Source organism: Tachypleus tridentatus, chromosome 9 (genome assembly GCF_004210375.1).
Source record: "Tachypleus tridentatus isolate NWPU-2018 chromosome 9, ASM421037v1, whole genome shotgun sequence".
Taxonomy (NCBI): Eukaryota; Metazoa; Arthropoda; class Merostomata; order Xiphosura; family Limulidae; genus Tachypleus; species Tachypleus tridentatus.
Window position 1 is genome coordinate 136415847 of NC_134833.1, and position 18444 is coordinate 136434290.

An 18444-nucleotide genomic window follows, 5' to 3' on the forward strand; every position below is an offset into this window, starting at 1 on the left:
TGCAATGTTTACTAAAGTCGCTATTGGTGGAAATATTCAGCAAGTTTTTGTTGTTGTTTTTTTTCCCCACAAGTGAATACCTGCCTCTCATGAACTTCGTTTATGGGCGTGACAGTTAAAACAAGTTTGTTTTATTTTCCCTTAAGAATTTCGTTTTATAATTTTTAAGTCGATTCTTTATATCTGTACTTGTATTAATATATATTGTACGGAACGCACCAGATTCAAAATGTACTGCAGTTTGGTTGTTTTACGACAAACCCGCATTGGGCTATCTATTGTGTCCATCGCACGGAATCGAATTTTAGGACAAAGTCGAATTAGGTTATCTATTGTATCCATCGCAAGGAACCGAATCCCGGATCTGAACTTTGCAACTACAAAACGTTACTGCTGTCCCACCGGGAGACTGAACTGTAGACTTGGTGTGATTATTGTTTACTTCAAATGACGTGATGTCGAGCTCTTGCTTGACGGTCTTTAAAAAGAAGTTTCTGTTATCTCTACTTTTTCATTTAGACGCAATTAATCAAGTGTTCATATAATTTATATTCTACTTTAAGGCACCAGTTTACTTTTGTTTATATATTTGATATTATTTATGTTCAGTAAGTAGTCGTAACTGTCTTAAAACTTACTGGCTACTATGGTTACATCAACTTTGGGATCCAGACACACTTTAACAAGTGGTTTATAACGAAACTAGTTCTACGAGACGAACTGAAACGTGCATTGTGTGCGCAACAAAAGCACCCAAATGAATGTGCCAAACAACGTCTCGGACGTACATACGAATACTTTACGTAAATTCCATCCCCAGCACATTTTAAATACTGTAGTCAGCGTGCTTTATGTGCTCTGTTTCGGTAATTTTGTCTCTTCTGTAATTACTATTTGGATAAAAATATATTCACAATTCAACACATTTGTATGTGGTATTAGTTTTGTTAATTTCGTGTTCGATTAATGACCAATACGTTCATTGGTTCTTCGTGTCTTCGTCCGAATCCAGTCTGTTCACGTGCTGTTCAATTTTACGCTTCACTGGTTTAAAGTAATCTGTTTCCGGACTTGAACATTAAAAACTGGTAGAATCTCGATCAGAATGTTTCATATCCATAAAGATTTTTTGTTTGTTTTAAAACATGAAAAAAGCAGGCAAACTGTAAGGCCTAATCAAATTATGTTTTTAACTCGTAAACAAAAGCCAAATTGTAATTTGTAAAGCTTAAACAAAGTAGGTTTTTGAATTATATATTTAAAAACAAAAAGAATCTTATGGTTCAGGCAAACGTTTTGGTGACAGTTGAAGTATTTTTGTATTTACTTCTATATGATTTTTATTCGACTAGAAATTAATGATCGATCAATCAGAAAAAAAAATCAAACTTTATCATGAAGAACGAACTATGTAGTTATCAGAAAAGGAAGGAAAGTGTGTGTCAGTTTTACTATAGGCTGCAGAACGAGCCAGCTAAAAAGTAACATTGCGTTGCTTACGTCATATCCCTAACCCTTAATAATAGATATACCAAAAATTTATTTTCAATATCTATAAACATTTCCCGAGTTAGAGATTATTTAAAAAAGGTGAAATGTCGTGTTTTAGTGTTAGAATTTTTCTGAGACCGTATGGCCTCCACCCTCCAAATTGTACCGATAAATGACGCTTATGACCGCTGATCACCATATCTTTGCTAAGAACTACAACTTTTCTCGGTACGTCTTTACCTATTTGTGCTGTGTAGTATAGTAGCGTTATAAATTTATTTATTGTTAAATCATTGTATTAAACAGTAAAGTTTATCTTAATACTGCCTAGAAATTTGTGTTGAAAAGTTAAGCTTACGTTATTAGTACTTGCTAAATTACTTCGAACTGTGTCAGAAATGTGTATACTAATACTATAACTTACCAAAATGTGCAGAACAGTAGTGTTCTTGGGGATGAGATGACAAACACACACATCCTTCAGTATCAGGTAAGAAAACAAGAACCATCATCACTCCGTACGCCAGCCACGTTCTACAGCGCCACCTGCTGGTCAGCATGACTGAAATTGTTTCTTCGAGACTCTGAAAAACCGAGAAAACTTATTTGCGTCAAGTTCTTTTAAAATTTCTCAATTCTTAGTTACTTGCAAAAGTTTTTCATTTGAAAATAATACCACTTTGCATATTTCTAAGTGTATGAGAAATTCGTGAAGAGATCCATTTTTAGTTCGAGATTTTCTTTTTTAATCATTCAACTACAAAAACCTGTGACACTCCTGGTGTTGAAAAAATAAAAAACACAAACGCCTGAATGCTTTGCCGTCTTTCGCTACTCATGAATTAGGATTTTTTTTCAAAGCATAACTACCTGTTTCCAGCGAGTGGTTGTGCGATAACTGTAAACACACAAACCTTTATTTATATTTGAGTTGTTCGTGACATGAACTACACGCCGTTCTGAGATACATTTTTATTTCAACTGCAAAACTTGACACGAGTATTACCTAAAAATGCCATGAACTATATTTTTACCTCGTTCAGTTTTGTCCTTAGTATGCTCTATATAATTTTAGTCTTTTTTTTTTTCTTAGCTAGATCTTATAAACAACATTTTTCTCATAATTCGTAGAGATAATTCCTGTGGTAACGAAGCAAAACAATTTAACAGATTTTGCTTGCATAAGATAATTCATGGTTGAGTTGATTGTAAGATCATTTTGTTTTCCAAAAAACATTATTTATATATTTCAATCTTTATTACCGTCATTTCGTCAGTACCTTGAAGAAACCAAAACCGAATCACGTGAAAATGTATCTCAGAACGGCTGGTATGGGTATTAACACTTTTATTGATAAACAGACAAGGTATCGACCTTCCTAGGTCATCTTCAACCTACGAAGGGCGAAACTTTGTTGTCTGCTTGTCAATAAAAGTGTTAATATCCACACCAGCCGTTCTGAGATACATTTTTATTTCAAGTGTGTTTCTCGTCATCATGAATCACGTGAAACTGATAGTTTACAATTAATTTATTTAATTACGATTTAAAATTATGAAACAATAAAACAAATATGGTGATCACCATAAGACGCTTCACACTGTCAATATTTCATTACGATGGAAGAAGATAAGTTAATATTTTCTTATTGTTGTTTTTAAATCAGTAAATGATCTAATGATTTAAGAAAATTTAACGTGGAATATGAATCTTCTGTTAACCTGAAGATGACCTAAGAAGGTCGAAACGTTGTTCTCTGCTTTATTTTAACAAAAGTTCTAATTCCCATACCAGCCGTCTTTGAGATACATTTTCACGTAATTCGGTTTTAGTTTCTTCAAGGTACTGACGAATGGGTTTCTTTTCATGACAAAGTGAAGTACCTTTTTTTATTTATTTATTTATTTTTTTTTTTACAAAGCTCCGGTATAAAAATATTGCTAAATTCTAAGCCCGGCAGGGGCCAGGTGGTTAAGACACTTGACTCCTAATCTGAGGGTCGCGGGTCACACCAAACATGCTCGCCATTTCAACCGTGGGGACGTTATAATGTGACGATCAATCCCATTATTATTTGGTAAAAGAGTAGCCCAATAGTTGGTGGTTGGTGGTGATGGCTAGCTGCCTTCCCTCTAGTCGTATACTGCAAAATTAGGGACGTTAGCGCAGATAGACCTCGAGTAGCTTTGCGCAAAATTCAAAACAAACCAAACTACATTCTAAACAACTGTGTTGAATAAAGTGACTGGAGTAATCGAGATACTTTTTTTATATTATTTTCAGTAGCTTTAATTGCGTTGATCTTGGTGCATTCCGCAGTGTTCAGTGGTTACCGAAACTCTAAATATGTTTGTAACAAGAATTTGCTTCATTAAGTAACTCCAGCTGAGCCTTGGCGATTAAAGACACGCGTCCCACGCTGGCCTTGAGGTTCTGCAGCAGCCTCGAAGTCCAGATAAAAACTTCAACACCTTGATGCACGAAAAAGAGGCCTCAAATGGCAACATGTTTCTTGCATTCCATCACTGTTATTCCTAACAAGGCATAGGCTCGTGGAAGTTGATTATTTCAATATAGTTCATATATTGAAGTTAGATATTAAACATGACCTTGATATTACAATCCTGTAAATAAAAAGGTACAAGAGATGTACTTGGAACAGTTGATAGATAAACGAAGTCTAATTCAACTCCAGTAAGTACGAAACTGTTCTTGTCAAAACTTAGCCACCCCTCACTATATCTGTGATGACAACATCCCACTCTTTAGATCCAAACGATAGATAACAAAACAATGATAAAAAGGTATGTTTAAAGAACCAGAACGTTGTGCTGTATATAGCTTAAAAGACAAGGAGATATGTAATTTGTTCTATTAGTCCTTCACTGGATCATCGTGAATTTTTTTCTGTTTTTTTTTTTTTGTCACAGATGATTGCATGTACCAGATCAGATTTCATAAATTAATTGGTCTAAACCCACGAAATATAGTATGAAGTTACGTGACCTCATGTATTAGAAGTTCGTGTAATATCGCCCGGAAATTGCATAGTTTTGATAGGAAATTGCGTCATTTTTGCTTATAAGAACTATATATATCGCAATTTATTGGTCTAGGAATTTGATACTGATGTTGTTAGTTCTATTAAAACGCCGTAAATCAAAGGCTGGACTTCAATTGCTAGAAATAAATCTGCGGATGATTTTTTAGAACGACATATTTCTACATTGGTATGGATGTTAGTAACCATGTTAAGTGTGCAAGACAAGGACTTTCGGTGGTGGCACCTAACCACTGGTACGGTTGTAAGTACCATGCCAGGGCAGGACAAGGGTTTCGGGTCGTGGAACCCTGATGGTGCACCACTGGTTTAGATGTCAGAACTATGCCAGGGGCAGGACAAGGTTTCAGGTGGTGGAACCCTGATGGTGCACCACTGGTTTAGATGTCAGAACTATGCTAGGGGCAGAACAAAGGTTTTGAGTGGTGGAACCCTGATGGTGCACCACTGGTTTAGATGTCAGAACTATGCTAGGGACAGGACAAAGGTTTCGAGTGGTGATGGTGTCAAATGCTTAGTCCTAATTTTCATCCTCGTCATTTCATCTTTCCTCATAAAAGGAGTTTAGTTGATCGCGTACTACTACCAAAACGCTTTACTAACCCCACGTAACACGATATAATGGGTTTAACACCGACAAAAATTTAAAGCTGTTTGAGAAGACCATTTTATTTAACTTCCATTTTGTCTAGTGGCATGTATTGCGACTACGAATGAACGGTTTAAGGATATTCGGATATCAAGACGATTTCCTGCTTTAGCCAGATTTCTAGAAGTTAATCTGAGATTTTGTTTTTTCAACATAAACGACAATTATCGGAAAAGAACGACTTCAAAAAGTCGTTTTGGGGCCAACGTGTCTGATAATATTAATGAACGTCCCACGGTAGCTCAGAGATAGACTTGAAGGCTTATAACACTAAAATTCAAGGATAAATCCTTACGGTAGGTACAGTAATCATTGTGCAGCTTTGTGCATTAAACAGTTTGCGCAGCTGTTAATATTTGCTTTTCTTCTTTTACTCGTCAATTGTTTGTTTGTTTTTTTAATTTCGCGCAAAGCTACACGAGGGCGATCTGCGCTCTAATCGTCAATAGGACACATTTATAATTGGCTTGTTATGTGTGTTCTGGTAGTTATTTCTTTCAACATATGAATATTAAAAAAGTTGATGAACTATAAATGTCCAGCGTACGAAATACACATTTATGTTAAAATAAATAAGTCGTTTACATTTCCACATTAATATGACCAGGTTTTATATTAAAAATATATCGTACAATTCCTAGGATACTTTGATTTTTAAATTATGTTAGACTAACGTAAAGTATGATGAGTGATCCAACGAAACACAAACGTTTAATTAAAAGTTGCATTTTTATAACAACAAATCAGAGAATCAGAAAAAATATTTCGACCTTGAGTTTATATAACCTTTTTAAAAGTACACAAAAAGTAACCTATGTTTAACAATTTGTGATCTACAAAGCAAAATTACTCACAAAGAAACATTGTAAAACTTGAAATTTTGAAATACAAAATGTGTTTAAATATAGGCAAAGGTGTGTAGACTTTAAGATAAGTTAAACACCCTACAATAAACTGTGATGATTAAAATTGGCATTAGTACTAGCTGCCCATTCATACTAATAAGTTTAGATTTTATGAAGTAGCGCTGATGATCTGAAAACTTATAACGAAACTATATGTTTGTTATTATTGCGACGAAATTTTAGTTTTGCATATTAGTTTCCTACCCTAGATGAGTTTGGTATTATTTTACCAAATAATTTAAATTTTAAAAAAAGTCTGCTCACGTTTCGTGCAATAGCGAGTTTTAAACTTTTTTTTCCTATTATTCTTATTAACATTAAAAATTACTCAGAAAACAGTAAAGATTGCATAAATAGCGGCCTCTGGGGTTCAAGGAAACATCCATAAATCTGGTATATCCAAGTAAGGAACGTGTAGGTATTTACGATATGAAATTGAAAGGATTTGGATATGAAAAAAAGAAAAGAAAAGGGGATAGATAGCACGTGCGCGGCATACCTCTCTGAAGCGGAAATGATTGTGACTTTGAAATAACGTTTCTCCATGTGTGTACTATTAAAATAGCTAGGTGATCATGGAGGCGCGTGCGTATTAAATATTCGTCTTCCTTATTTGAGTGATACAAGTACTGGACATTTCTTTTGTTTTGCTTTCCTGAAACCAAAGTGGCATTTATGTCGCTTTCATGTCAAGAATAGCGTATCATTTTCTACCACCATTGAATTATTAAATAAAGTAAAAGTACGAACCTTTTTCCTTTTGAAAACTCAAGTAGTTAACTATTTACACTTACCTGAGATAGTAAACGATTGGTAAGTGAGAAGTGACTAACTAGGTGGCAAAAAAAAAAAAAAAACTTTTTTTTTTCTTAGAGCAAAGCCACATGAGATTATCAGCTGAGTCCACTGAGTGGAATCGAACCCCTGATTTTAGCGTTGTGAATCCGTAGACTTACCAGCGGGGGACGTGGCAAACGCATACTTTTATATCAGCTCAGCTAGTACTCTCATAAAGAAGCACTTTAGAAAGAGAAATTGTTTGGTGATAAATATTAGAACGACGGCAACAACCAACATTTGATACGTGTGTGTGTGTGTGTGTGTGTGTACATATTTCATTTTCAATAAGTTATACTGAACAACGTAAAATATTAGGTGCAAATATTTCTAAACTTTCAACATTTTGTAAAGAGAAATTAAAATTACTTAGAGAAAATGGACGAAGTCAATTTAAAAATTAGAGAAATAACTGTCGGTATGTCCTTAGTGAGAAATCAGAGGGAATTGTGTGTTGTCATCTTGTACGTATCTCAAAAACACCTTGTAACTATTACACGACAAGACCTAGATAGGAACGTGATCTATAATTTATACCATACCATTACATCATAGCATCGAAAGCACGTGCACATATGGAACACCCTGTAAAAGCCATCACACGTGTATAGGAACGTGTGCGTCTGTATACATACACGCATACAGTATATGGTATATTAAGTGCATTTCTTTCCTGACGTTACAAGCTCCCCCAAAGTGGCACAGAAGCATGTCTGTGGACTTACAACGCTAATAATCGGGTTTTGATACCCGTGGTGAGCGTAGCACAAATAACCCATTGTGCAACTTTGTGCTTAACCACAAAGAAACAAATTTTAAGTCGTGATTAAAAGATAATTATGAAAGGTTTTATCATTATTCCATTTTTCTGCAGTTCGACATTCGCAACGTATCTGTGAAAAGATGGCGACCAACTACAGATATATTAGAGAAACAAAGTAATGTCCTAAACCTCCATGTTACGATTTCCAAGGGTGTATTACAGAATCGTAGTTATTACTTTAATACAATAATACAGCTACAATGTACTTTTAATTTAAAATACCCTGAATATTAATACAAAAATTATTATTTTCTAGATAGAATTAAAATACTTCTCTGCATTATGTTAACACATTAGCTCTATTATTGTTTCTCTTATGACTGATTTAAAAAACAACGCACATTTTAGCATACCTCAACGCCACCAGGCAGACCTGGTGGTTAGGGCGCTCGATTCACAATTTGACGATCGTGGGTTCGTCACACCGAATGTGCTTGCCCTTTCAGCTGTGGGGGAGTTGTAATGTGACGATCATTCCCACTATGCGTTGGTAAAGCTTAGCCCAATAGTTATCAATATTAGATGCCTTCACTTTATAATACTACTGCTAAATGAGGGACGGCTAGTGCAAATAGCCCTCACGTAGCATTGTGGGAAATTCATAACAGACAAACAATCCTCTTAAGGGAATTGAACAAACAGTAAAAACATAATCTACTCGCACAGTTTTCTAGTTAAACGTTTGTCCAAAAATAAGTTATTACCTGTAATATAAGACCATTCTGTTTTACTCTTTAATGCTAGACTTCTCGTATTTTATTGTTTCTGTTCTGTAGAGAAAAAAACCCAGCAAATAACAACCTGGTCTGTCTCTAGGATCAAGGTTTATCATTATAAAGATCATGATAAAATTTCTAGTTATTGAAGTTAATTTGTTATTACATTTAGCGTAACTTTCCTCATTAAACAGGGGTAATCAGTCGACATTCGGCATTGCTGTAACTTAGTGGTGATAGTTCACCTAAGTAGGTCCTTATATAAATGTGAATAGAAATGTGAGGTTATAACGTGACAGTCTCTCCACCCGACACATTTACTTATTTATATCCGTTTCTCCGTCGTGTATTAGTCGACGTTGTTGTTACTTCTTTTAAAGTTAAATATCTGCACTCTGGCTAAATGATTTATATATTGTATTGCCGTGATGTAATGGGGACAACGTGCAACGAGAGTACAGACTCTTCGTGACGTTAGAGATGCAACGTGCTAGGGTTAACTCCTCTATCAGTCATCAGTAAATAAAGTATGCCAGAGAAGCTGGTATAATTGTTGTAAATGTGTGCTTGTTTCCCTCTATGTGTGTGTTCGGACCTGTAGCGTCGGGGTCGATATGTGTTCAGTATCATGTGAAGTAACCCATTATAAATCAAGCACGAACCTTCGAGGATAGCTGAAACAATGGATTTTTATGTAATCGAAATATTCAGCCGGTTAGACAAGTAAAGATTACAATGATAACAGTACTGGCACATAGTTTTAACTGTTGTTGTCAAAGTGTTTACAGTCCACGTGTGGCAGGAATGGGTCAAATGTTTACAAGTTATTGACTCTTGATCAAATCAAAGTTATCAAGTTTAAAGCTCCATTTGTGTTTGACGATAAAAACGTATTTTTATGTATTTATTTTTGCTGCAAGAAATAATACGCAGAATTTCCGCCAGTACTTGGCCTGTCAGGAAATAAAGCATTGTGTTATACAGTACATCCTGATAAAGTCTTGATTTATGGATTGCTTGATAGTTCAGGCTTAGGTCTCCGAAACATCAACTCATGTTATTGCTTTCTTATTACACCAAAAAGACGTTTTAAAGGGAGTCGTACACGGACCTGCCAGATAGTGACTGACACCGAATTGCATTCCCACAAACATACTGGTGGAAATTTTTACTTGTTATTGGCTACCAGCAACATAATGATGGAAATCTGAGTTTTCTATTGGCTAAGTTATAACTGTTACTAGGTCTACATGCCAAGACCCAATTAATTGGTTATTAAAGTCACTGCAAAAAATAAAGAAAAACAAAAGTTTTCTAAATTAGGGTAATTGATTAGTGTCGCCCTCTTCGTTTAAACGTTGAACTAGTTAATCAAAATATCATTAAAACCATTACTTTTTTAACGCGTATTTCTCAAATCTGTCTGACAGAGTTGTTCAGATTCTCAAGGAGAGAAATTCGTATCTGGACTTGGTGGAGTTCTGGACTTCGGAGCTGACGATCTGGATTCGAACCTATGTAATTCCGTAAAATATGTCTCACACATTAAGATGTGGGGATGCGTTTTAACAGCGATAGCCAATCTTTTAGCGTGAATAGTGTATGATCAATAGGGCGCTTGTAAATAGCGATCTTTGTTGTCAGTGCATCAAGATGAGGGGCAGTGTTAGAGGGCGTTAGTAGCTTTGCCATAAATAAAAGTATGCAAATAACTAAGGGACAAAACAACAACAAAATTTACATTTAGAGATTCTGAATTTTCATTTGAAAAGTTTCCAACACACACAGTGTACAGTGTCACTAATTGCTCAATAAGAAAACCCTTCTTGTGTAAGTAATGTATGACAAGTTCAGGTTTGATAAAAGTGATCCTCCGCCTTGCAAAACAATCCATTCCTACGCCACTGACCCCTTTCTCATATTTTAAGAGGCCAGCAGTCGAAAGAAATAATACTTATAGAAATCAGTGCTTTCCAAACTCATTTTCACAACTGTTATACATCAATGATTTAAATCAATATGATGAACTCTGTTCTAAAAGTTCATATTTTTGAACCCCGTCATTGAATGCTTAGTTAATCAGGACGTATGTACAAGAGACATAAGTTTTCTCTAAAGTTCGTCCTATCTTTGAGCTATTCATTATGGCTGTTACTACAGCTACAACAGTAACCCGCTTGGTTGAAAACAAGTGTGCGAAACGAATAAACCAGGATGGTGTTTGTATTATATTTCAACGTAGAAGAGATTGGTGACCTGAATCATCTGAAGCATGAAAGTAAACAACAAACATGAAATAAGACCCAAAGTGTGGGGCGCGCCTCCCCAGGAGGACGCGACACAAATGATCTTTTCGAGGGGTAGGGGGGAGAAGGTTTGTTTGCTTTTGAATTTACCACGAAGCTATACGAGGGCTATCTGCGCTAGCCGTTCCTAATTTAGTAGTGCAAGACTAGAGTGAAGGCAGCTAGTCATCACCACCCACCGCCAACTCTTGGGCTGCTCTTTTACCAACGAGTATTGGGATTCACCGTAACATTATAACGCCTCACGGCTGAAAGGGCGAGCATGTTTGGTGCGACAGGGATTCGAACCCGTTACCCTCGGATTACGACTCGAACGTCTAACCCACCTGGCCATGGCGGGCCGATTTACAAGATACGTCCTGAATTAAACTTTAACAATAGAATGGAATAACATCGTTAAGCAAACCGTCTAATCATTATCCAAGTATTATATGGCAAATTAAGAACAGACAGAACTTCAGTGATTATAGTTAGAATATCAATATTCTTCTTAATTGGAGTTATTTTGAGCATACAGTGGATTCATTAGTTTAGCTTGTGCAATTACATATCGGGTATGTTAGGCTAGGCTAGCGTTTGTTTGTCCTGTTGCCATAGTGTCGAACAGATGTTAACAGTCTTGATCACAACTTTTTTGTATTAAAAACGAAGTATTTTCTTGTTTGTATAGGGAACTTGATATGAAAAAAATTGTATAGAATAATAGTGAATTATTAATTAAACTAGGCAGGTGGTAGCACTGTCTATGTAGGGATGGCTCGGATTATTCGTCGAAATAATATTTTAAGTATCTCATCAACAGATTATCAGAACTTTCCAATACTATACAGTGTTTCCTTTTATAACAATATCTATGTAATACTGATTCATTAGTTGTGATAATATGTGTAAATATTATAGTAAATAACTTGAATTTATTGTTGTTCTTTCTTCAGATTATTTTTTATTACATGGTAACTCAAAATCCAAAACAATGGTGTCAAACAAAATTCAGATGTGACGTAGTTTCAAACGGAGCATCCACTTTTATAAGTATTATTAACAACTAGTAGTAATTGTTTTTTCTTAATTTATTATTCTAGTGTAAACGATGTTATCATTACCCCTTGAAATCAGCTTTCTTACGGTAGTTTGGTGTTCCTTTAAAAAGCGTAAATACAGGGTGAAAAAAGAATTTCCAGCCAATAATGGATAAATAATAACCATTACAGTTGGAACCTCATTGTGTTTAGAACTTAGTTATAAGTGCAACCTTCTTATGTATATTGAAACACTGAATTAAAAACCAGTAAGTAAACAATGAATTAAGAAAAAAAGGAAGTTAATGTGTAACGATAGCTGATGTCAATCCTTCAAAAACAATACAAACTGGACAGTGAGGGATGGCTTTTGGATCATCCGTGTACGGTAACACGGGAATAAAGTAACATATAGCAAACTGGACAGTGAGAGATGGCTTTTGGATCATCCGTGTACGGTAACACGGGAAAAAAGTAACATATAGCAACTTAATCACAGTTGAGTTTGAGTTATTTTATTATTTTGTCTGTACTATTATGTGGGAATAAAGAAGTGCCATCCATTCTGTTTTGTTTGCATTGTTTTTGATGGTTTGATATTAGCCATCCCTGCATTAAATTCATTTTTTGAAAAGGTTTCTTTTTAGTTGTTTTAAATAATTAAATAACACAAAAAAACAACACTGCGTTACTGCTGACCGGTTGCTTCCCTATGGGCAGCGATTCAAAATTAGGGACGACACTACCGATCTGACTGAGAATCGTACTGTGACAGGTCTCTGTAATTGTAGACCTTTAGCCGGTGTTTAAAACATTCTTGTGGTGTAACCAAAACCATAATAATACTTTGTTTTCATTATATGTACGCTCTACATAACACATTCACAAACAAAAAATCTTGGTAGCCAATACTTTGTTTTCGTTAGGCATGACTTGTATTCTGTGTAAAAGGTACACAGAAAGCAGTCTTTATAGCAAAGAATACGTGTTAGTTATACAGTTTGCAAAGAAATAAACTAATCGTTAAAAATAATAGGAATATATTAAGCTATATTTATGTGCGTGCTACATATTTGGTATTCGTGAGTCACTAAACACGCGTGATTCATTACCCCGCATTTTGGGCTATTTTTCTTCACGTAATTTGATCAGTTAGATAACTAGGAATGTTATATGTAAGGTTAGAAGAAAGAACTCTCGTGTTAAAATGAATGACAAGTTTTTCGCCTTAAACTGGTACAAACAACCTGATATCCTCTATAATAAATAGTATATAACTGACACGGTCGTGAAACACCCATATTCATCCATTTATGTTTCATATGCTACATACACTACGTGTGTGAAATCAAACATACAAATACATAGAGAAACACACATGGATTCGTACAAATGTTTACATGTGTGTGATGACAAAGAGGTTGAATTCTATCTGAATTAGGCCAACAAAGGTGAGTTCATTGTTTAACTAAACGTTATTTTATAACAAGGTGTGAAATCAAATCACTGCGTTCCTGTTTTTTCTTCTTATTGTAGTTGTTGCTTTCTACGACAGAACAATAGAAGTAGACTTATTTTATTTAGAATTTTTATCCACAGATTGTGCCCGACAAATCGAGGTCGAGCACCAATAGGCGAGTGTGTGAGAAGTGCAGATACATGACCTGACAAGCCTTGTGCATGACGCCAGTGAAACGTTTGACCCAGAAGTTACCCCGAGTTTAAAATGTAAAAGTCCAGATTAAGGTGTGAAAGGCACTTTTTCTTTAACCCCGACGAAATAGTTGTATAATGGGAGGGGTTATTCTGCAGGGAACAGAGCATGACCCCACTAACTTACGATTCATGGTTCTTTCACAGGGATGTGGCGCCACCAAAGTCGTGATCGAGTAAAATGGGAGAGTAAGACGGCAAGCTCACAATTTCTATAGCTCTATGTTCAAAGAGTAACAATTTTAGCACATCGAACAACTAACAAGACATTAACTGACCGACTTTATTTACAACCAGTTTATTTCTTCCGTTTCCCCATAGATGGCACTACTAATAGTTTTTGTTTTGTTTTTTAATATCAGCCGCTAATGTTTTGATTCGGCTGATATTTTGAAAACAAAACTAAACTATATAGTTAAGCGACTCAAAGTCTATTTTTAAAAAATAGTTTTAAAAATATTCGCCATTTCTGTAAAAATTATACAAGTTCAAGCTCTGTTCAGGTTGAAAGAAATGTAAACTGTTGTGATAAGATAAACGTTACAAGTTTTGCACTGCAAAGAGTATATATGTAAGTAAACTCAGAAAAGTATACAAGCTGGAATACCCATACCATGAACAGAAGATATGTAAATTAATGAAAGATTATTTTAGGACAGAAAATTGTTTGTTTGTTCTTGAATTTTGGGCAAAGCTACTCGAGGGCTATCTACGCTAGGCGTCCCTAATTTAGCAGTATAAGACTAGAGGGAAGGCAGCTAGTCATCACCACCCACCGCCAACTCTTGGGCTACTTTTTTACCAACTAATAGTGGGACTGATGGTTACATTATAATGCCCCCCACGACGAACTCGCAACCCTCAGATTACGAGTCGCACGTCTTAACCCACCTAGCCATGCCGGGCTAGGCCAGAAAAAGTTACCTCCCTTATACGTGATTGTAAAAACGCAAATTCGCCCGTAAAAATTGCAAACACACAAAATATGAAATTGAAAGTTTGCATGTATCTCTGCGTGGACCTAACGGATTTTCAAATTTGGTGGAGGTTCACATAAAGGAAGTGAAGTAGTGGTAAAAAAAGAAAAATGCTCATAAAACTCCGCAAAATGTACCTTCAAATGGACTTAATGGACCTACATGCCAATTATGGTGAAGATCCATCCACACCCTGCAAAGTAGTTACATGGACATACAGTATTATTATATTTATACAGATTAATAGAGATTTTAGTTTTCAACGTGTATCATACATTCTGAAGAAAACAAAACAAAAACTTGTTTGTTTATTTATTTTAGAGCAAAGCCACAATGGGCTGTCTGCTGTGTCTACCGCGGGAAATCGAACCCCGGAGTTTAGTGTTGTTAATCCTTAAACACACCGCTGTTCCACCGGGGGACAGACCAAACTTGACAGACAGACTAGGGTGGCCTCAAAGATTGTCCCTATCTATACGGCGCATCTCTCCCTGAGAAAAAAAAAAAAATGGCTAAAATGCCCCTGGAATAACACACGGGCATGGGGAGGGTTTAAGGTTCTTAGTGTCGCTGAACCAGGAACCAGCATTAGAATTTGTGTTAATGACCCCCTTGTGAAACCGAGGGTGCTATGTTTGAACCTGTGGCCATACTCCTATTTACAAGCTAACGAGGATAAGCATAGTGGTACACGTGCTCAGGTATCCTGGACAGGTGTCCTAACAATTTTTTTTGTTTTTTTCGGTTACAGACTTCTTCCTACTTTTGCAGTAGCTCAAGAAGTAATTGGGAATAATGTCCGAGTGTGGTCGGAACACTGGGGCCCTCTATGAATTACGAGGGAGACTTTGAACCCTAAAGTGAGGCGCGAATAGTTTTATGCAAGTTGAACTAAAGGATGTTTTCTACCAAAGCAGATGACCATATTAAAAATTCTGGGACTTAAATTTGTAGAATCAGCATATGACACGAGATAGATGGCGTCTTCTGTCATCTTCTCGCATTTGTTGAAGAGCAGACAAGAATGCACCATGACCTTCACCTTGAATTTTTGAAGTGTTCTTTCTATATATGAACTTTTTAATCTCCTTTTCTTACCCAGTGAAGTGTCATGTGTGGGTCAAATGAATAACTTTGTGACTGAGTGGCTGGAAAACTTTTCGCAAGACTTGCATCTACTATTATCATGTAAAAAAAACGTACGCTCTTCTATTTGGGCATGCGCTGAATAGGCAAATTAGTTTTATTTATGTGCTGAAAGGAGAGTCCGACAGTCGATAAGCCTGGAGAGTTTACAAGAGTGTTCGTTTTAAGTATGTTGTGAAACCAAAACTCAACAGACGTATTATTCTACATCTGAAGTGCATCGTGTCGTCTGGCTTCCTGTCCTGTGCTCAGTAACGGAAATAAATCCTTGTGAATACATAACAAGATTATTGTAATTAACTTAAACTACTAATGAAAGAGTAAGAAATGACCTTGTCAAATCTCTGTAGGTCATCAAATATTACAATTGCCGAGCCAATTACAGAACAGACGTTTTAACTTAAATTTTATTTTGTGGCGTTAATTATATATTTCTAATAAAAGTTTGACATAGACACTTATCGAGGTGTTTTCAGTCTCATCCAGCGTAACACCTCTACGTTAATTTCCATGAATGTTTGAAAGTTTACCTGTTTATGTTACCAAATAACATTCGAAGGCTCGCCATGGCCAGGTGATTAGGACGCTCGACTCCTAATATGAGGGACGCAGGTTCGGGTCTCCTTCACACCAAATATATGCTCGCCTTTCAGCCATGGGGGCGTTATAATGTTACGGTCAATCCAAATATTCATTGGTAAAAGAGTAGCCCAAGAGTTGGCGGTGGATGGTGATGACTAGCTACCTTTCCTTTAGTCTTACACTGCTAAATTAGGGACGGCTAGCGCAGATAGCCCTCGTGTAGCTTTGCACGAAATTCAAAAACAGACAATAACATTCGAAGATGGAACGTCAGGAACATTCCTAAGTTATTTGTTTTGGAGGACACTAAATTATTCGTTTGTTGTTGTTTGTTTATTTAAGCTAATATTTACAGCTTCTCATTAAGTTTTTCTTTCAAGGTCGTTTCTATGTCATTTTCACTTAAACCTAACCACTAGGAGCTGTCTTAACAAGCCAGCAGTCTTTTAAGTTATAATTACTCCCTCTATTTCTCAAGCTAATTGAAGCTGACATTTTAGCTTATAGGTCTTGATAGAAAACAATTTTCCATGGAAAGTTATCATGGTAACACCTTGTTAAACAATTAAGTTTAATAACATTATGTTGCTTTGACAGAAGATGGCCTGAGCACGTACACAAACCTGCAGGCGTCGAAAGTATTGTGAATACAGTGTTCTGTCTTTTTTCCTTTCTACTGTGACTGCTGGCTTAACTATGAAATTATTAACAATTCAAGAACGTTCTCACCGATAGGGGGTGTCTCTTGTTTTCTTCCGAAACAACCGTAAGCTGTGAAAACGTACCGCAGTTTTACAGCTGTTGTTTTTTGAGTATAATTTTTATGTTTACCATCTAGCTTTAACTGATCAAATTGCACATACGTGCTTACGTTTGTGTTACGTTTATTTTTTAATGACGATAATGTTGAATAAACGAACATGTATCTGCATACATTTCTTCTTGGTGACACTGGGAATTTTCTTAACGTGAGATTGTCACACCTGTACATCAGCTAACCACGTTGCTACTTTCACTAAACTGAACAGGTTTCCTACACAACTTTTAGCCCTGCTTATTTGAGACGGCCCGGCGTGACCAGGTGGGATAAGGCGTTCTCGACTCGTAATTCTGAGGGTCGCGGGTTCGAATCCCCGTCGCACCAAAGATACTCGCCCTTTCAGCCATGGGGGCGTTATAATGTGACGGCCAATCCCATTATTCGTTGGTGAAAGAGTAGCCCAAGAGTTGGCCATAGGTGGGGATGACTAGCCGCCTTCTTTCTAGTCTTACACTGCTAAATTAGGGACGGCTGGCGCAGACAGCCCTCGAGTAGCTTCGCGCGAAATTCAAAACAAACAAACAAATTATTTGAGGTTATTGGTTTGTTAAAATTAATGCCCGACATTTCATTTGAGTTTGCACTAGTTTTGGCGTGCATAAAAACATGGAGTAATTACAACATTGCCTAAGGTTAACTTAAAGATGAAACAATGGTTCATTCAGGTCGCATGGGAGTCTTAGGGCAATTTGTTCCCTGACCATCACGAGAACCACATTTTTTAAACAACTAAATCAACGCAACTTTGATAACAGACAAAAAATATGGGAGGATCTACTGAAGTTTACCTTCTTTTCATATAGTTACATAAAAATTTATTGTCAAGGGCAAATTTTATCATACACGCCAAGGGCCGAATAACGTGAAGAAATACACTGAATGCCTTGTCGTAAAAAGAGCCGAATGAATCGGTGAAAATATAAATCAACTAAAACTTGTAGTACGAAGTTTATAGAAATCGCTTGAGCCCAAATGAAATGCAGCTGACTCAAAGACCTTTTTTTCTCTTTTTTTTAATAATAAACTTGTTCGTTCTTCTTCGTTCCAAATGGTAAAGTATTATCTGGTATTCAAACAGATTCCAAAGTTTTGTAAATCATTTCAGTAAAATATTCTGTTCCGTTTCTTTGTTGAACTTGTACTTTTAATTTACCGATTGACTACCTTGAACGTTCACCTCAAAACTATTTCAACACATTTTTCGAATCCGCTTGCAACAAAATTGGTATTTATATCTCTTGTTATTAACCAGATTTCGGTCAATGCAAGGTTATGAACTTTCCTGGAGCATTGCGTGCTTGTTTTTTACCACCTACCTCAGGTTGTAATAGAAGTTGATATTACAAAAGGAAATCTCGCATTTTATCAGAAGGTAATTGTTGTTCTCAAAAAATCTTT

The 18444-nt window shown here is 36.1% G+C and overlaps 2 protein-coding genes across 3 annotated transcripts in view; one reads left to right on the forward strand and one right to left on the reverse strand.

The window, feature by feature from the left end:
* LOC143226455 (synapsin-like) overlaps nt 1-18444 on the forward strand; it is a 191513-nt gene that overhangs the window by 78186 nt on the left and 94883 nt on the right. The window lies entirely within an intron of this gene.
* Nucleotides 1-18444, reverse strand: part of LOC143226456 (metalloproteinase inhibitor 3-like) — a 38568-nt gene that overhangs the window by 13176 nt on the left and 6948 nt on the right. Inside the window, exon 2 of the mRNA XM_076457453.1 lies at nt 1916-2075. Within this exon, the coding sequence (XP_076313568.1) occupies nt 1916-2051 (136 nt within the window). The 5' untranslated portion in view covers nt 2052-2075. The remainder of the gene's footprint in view (nt 1-1915; nt 2076-18444) is intronic.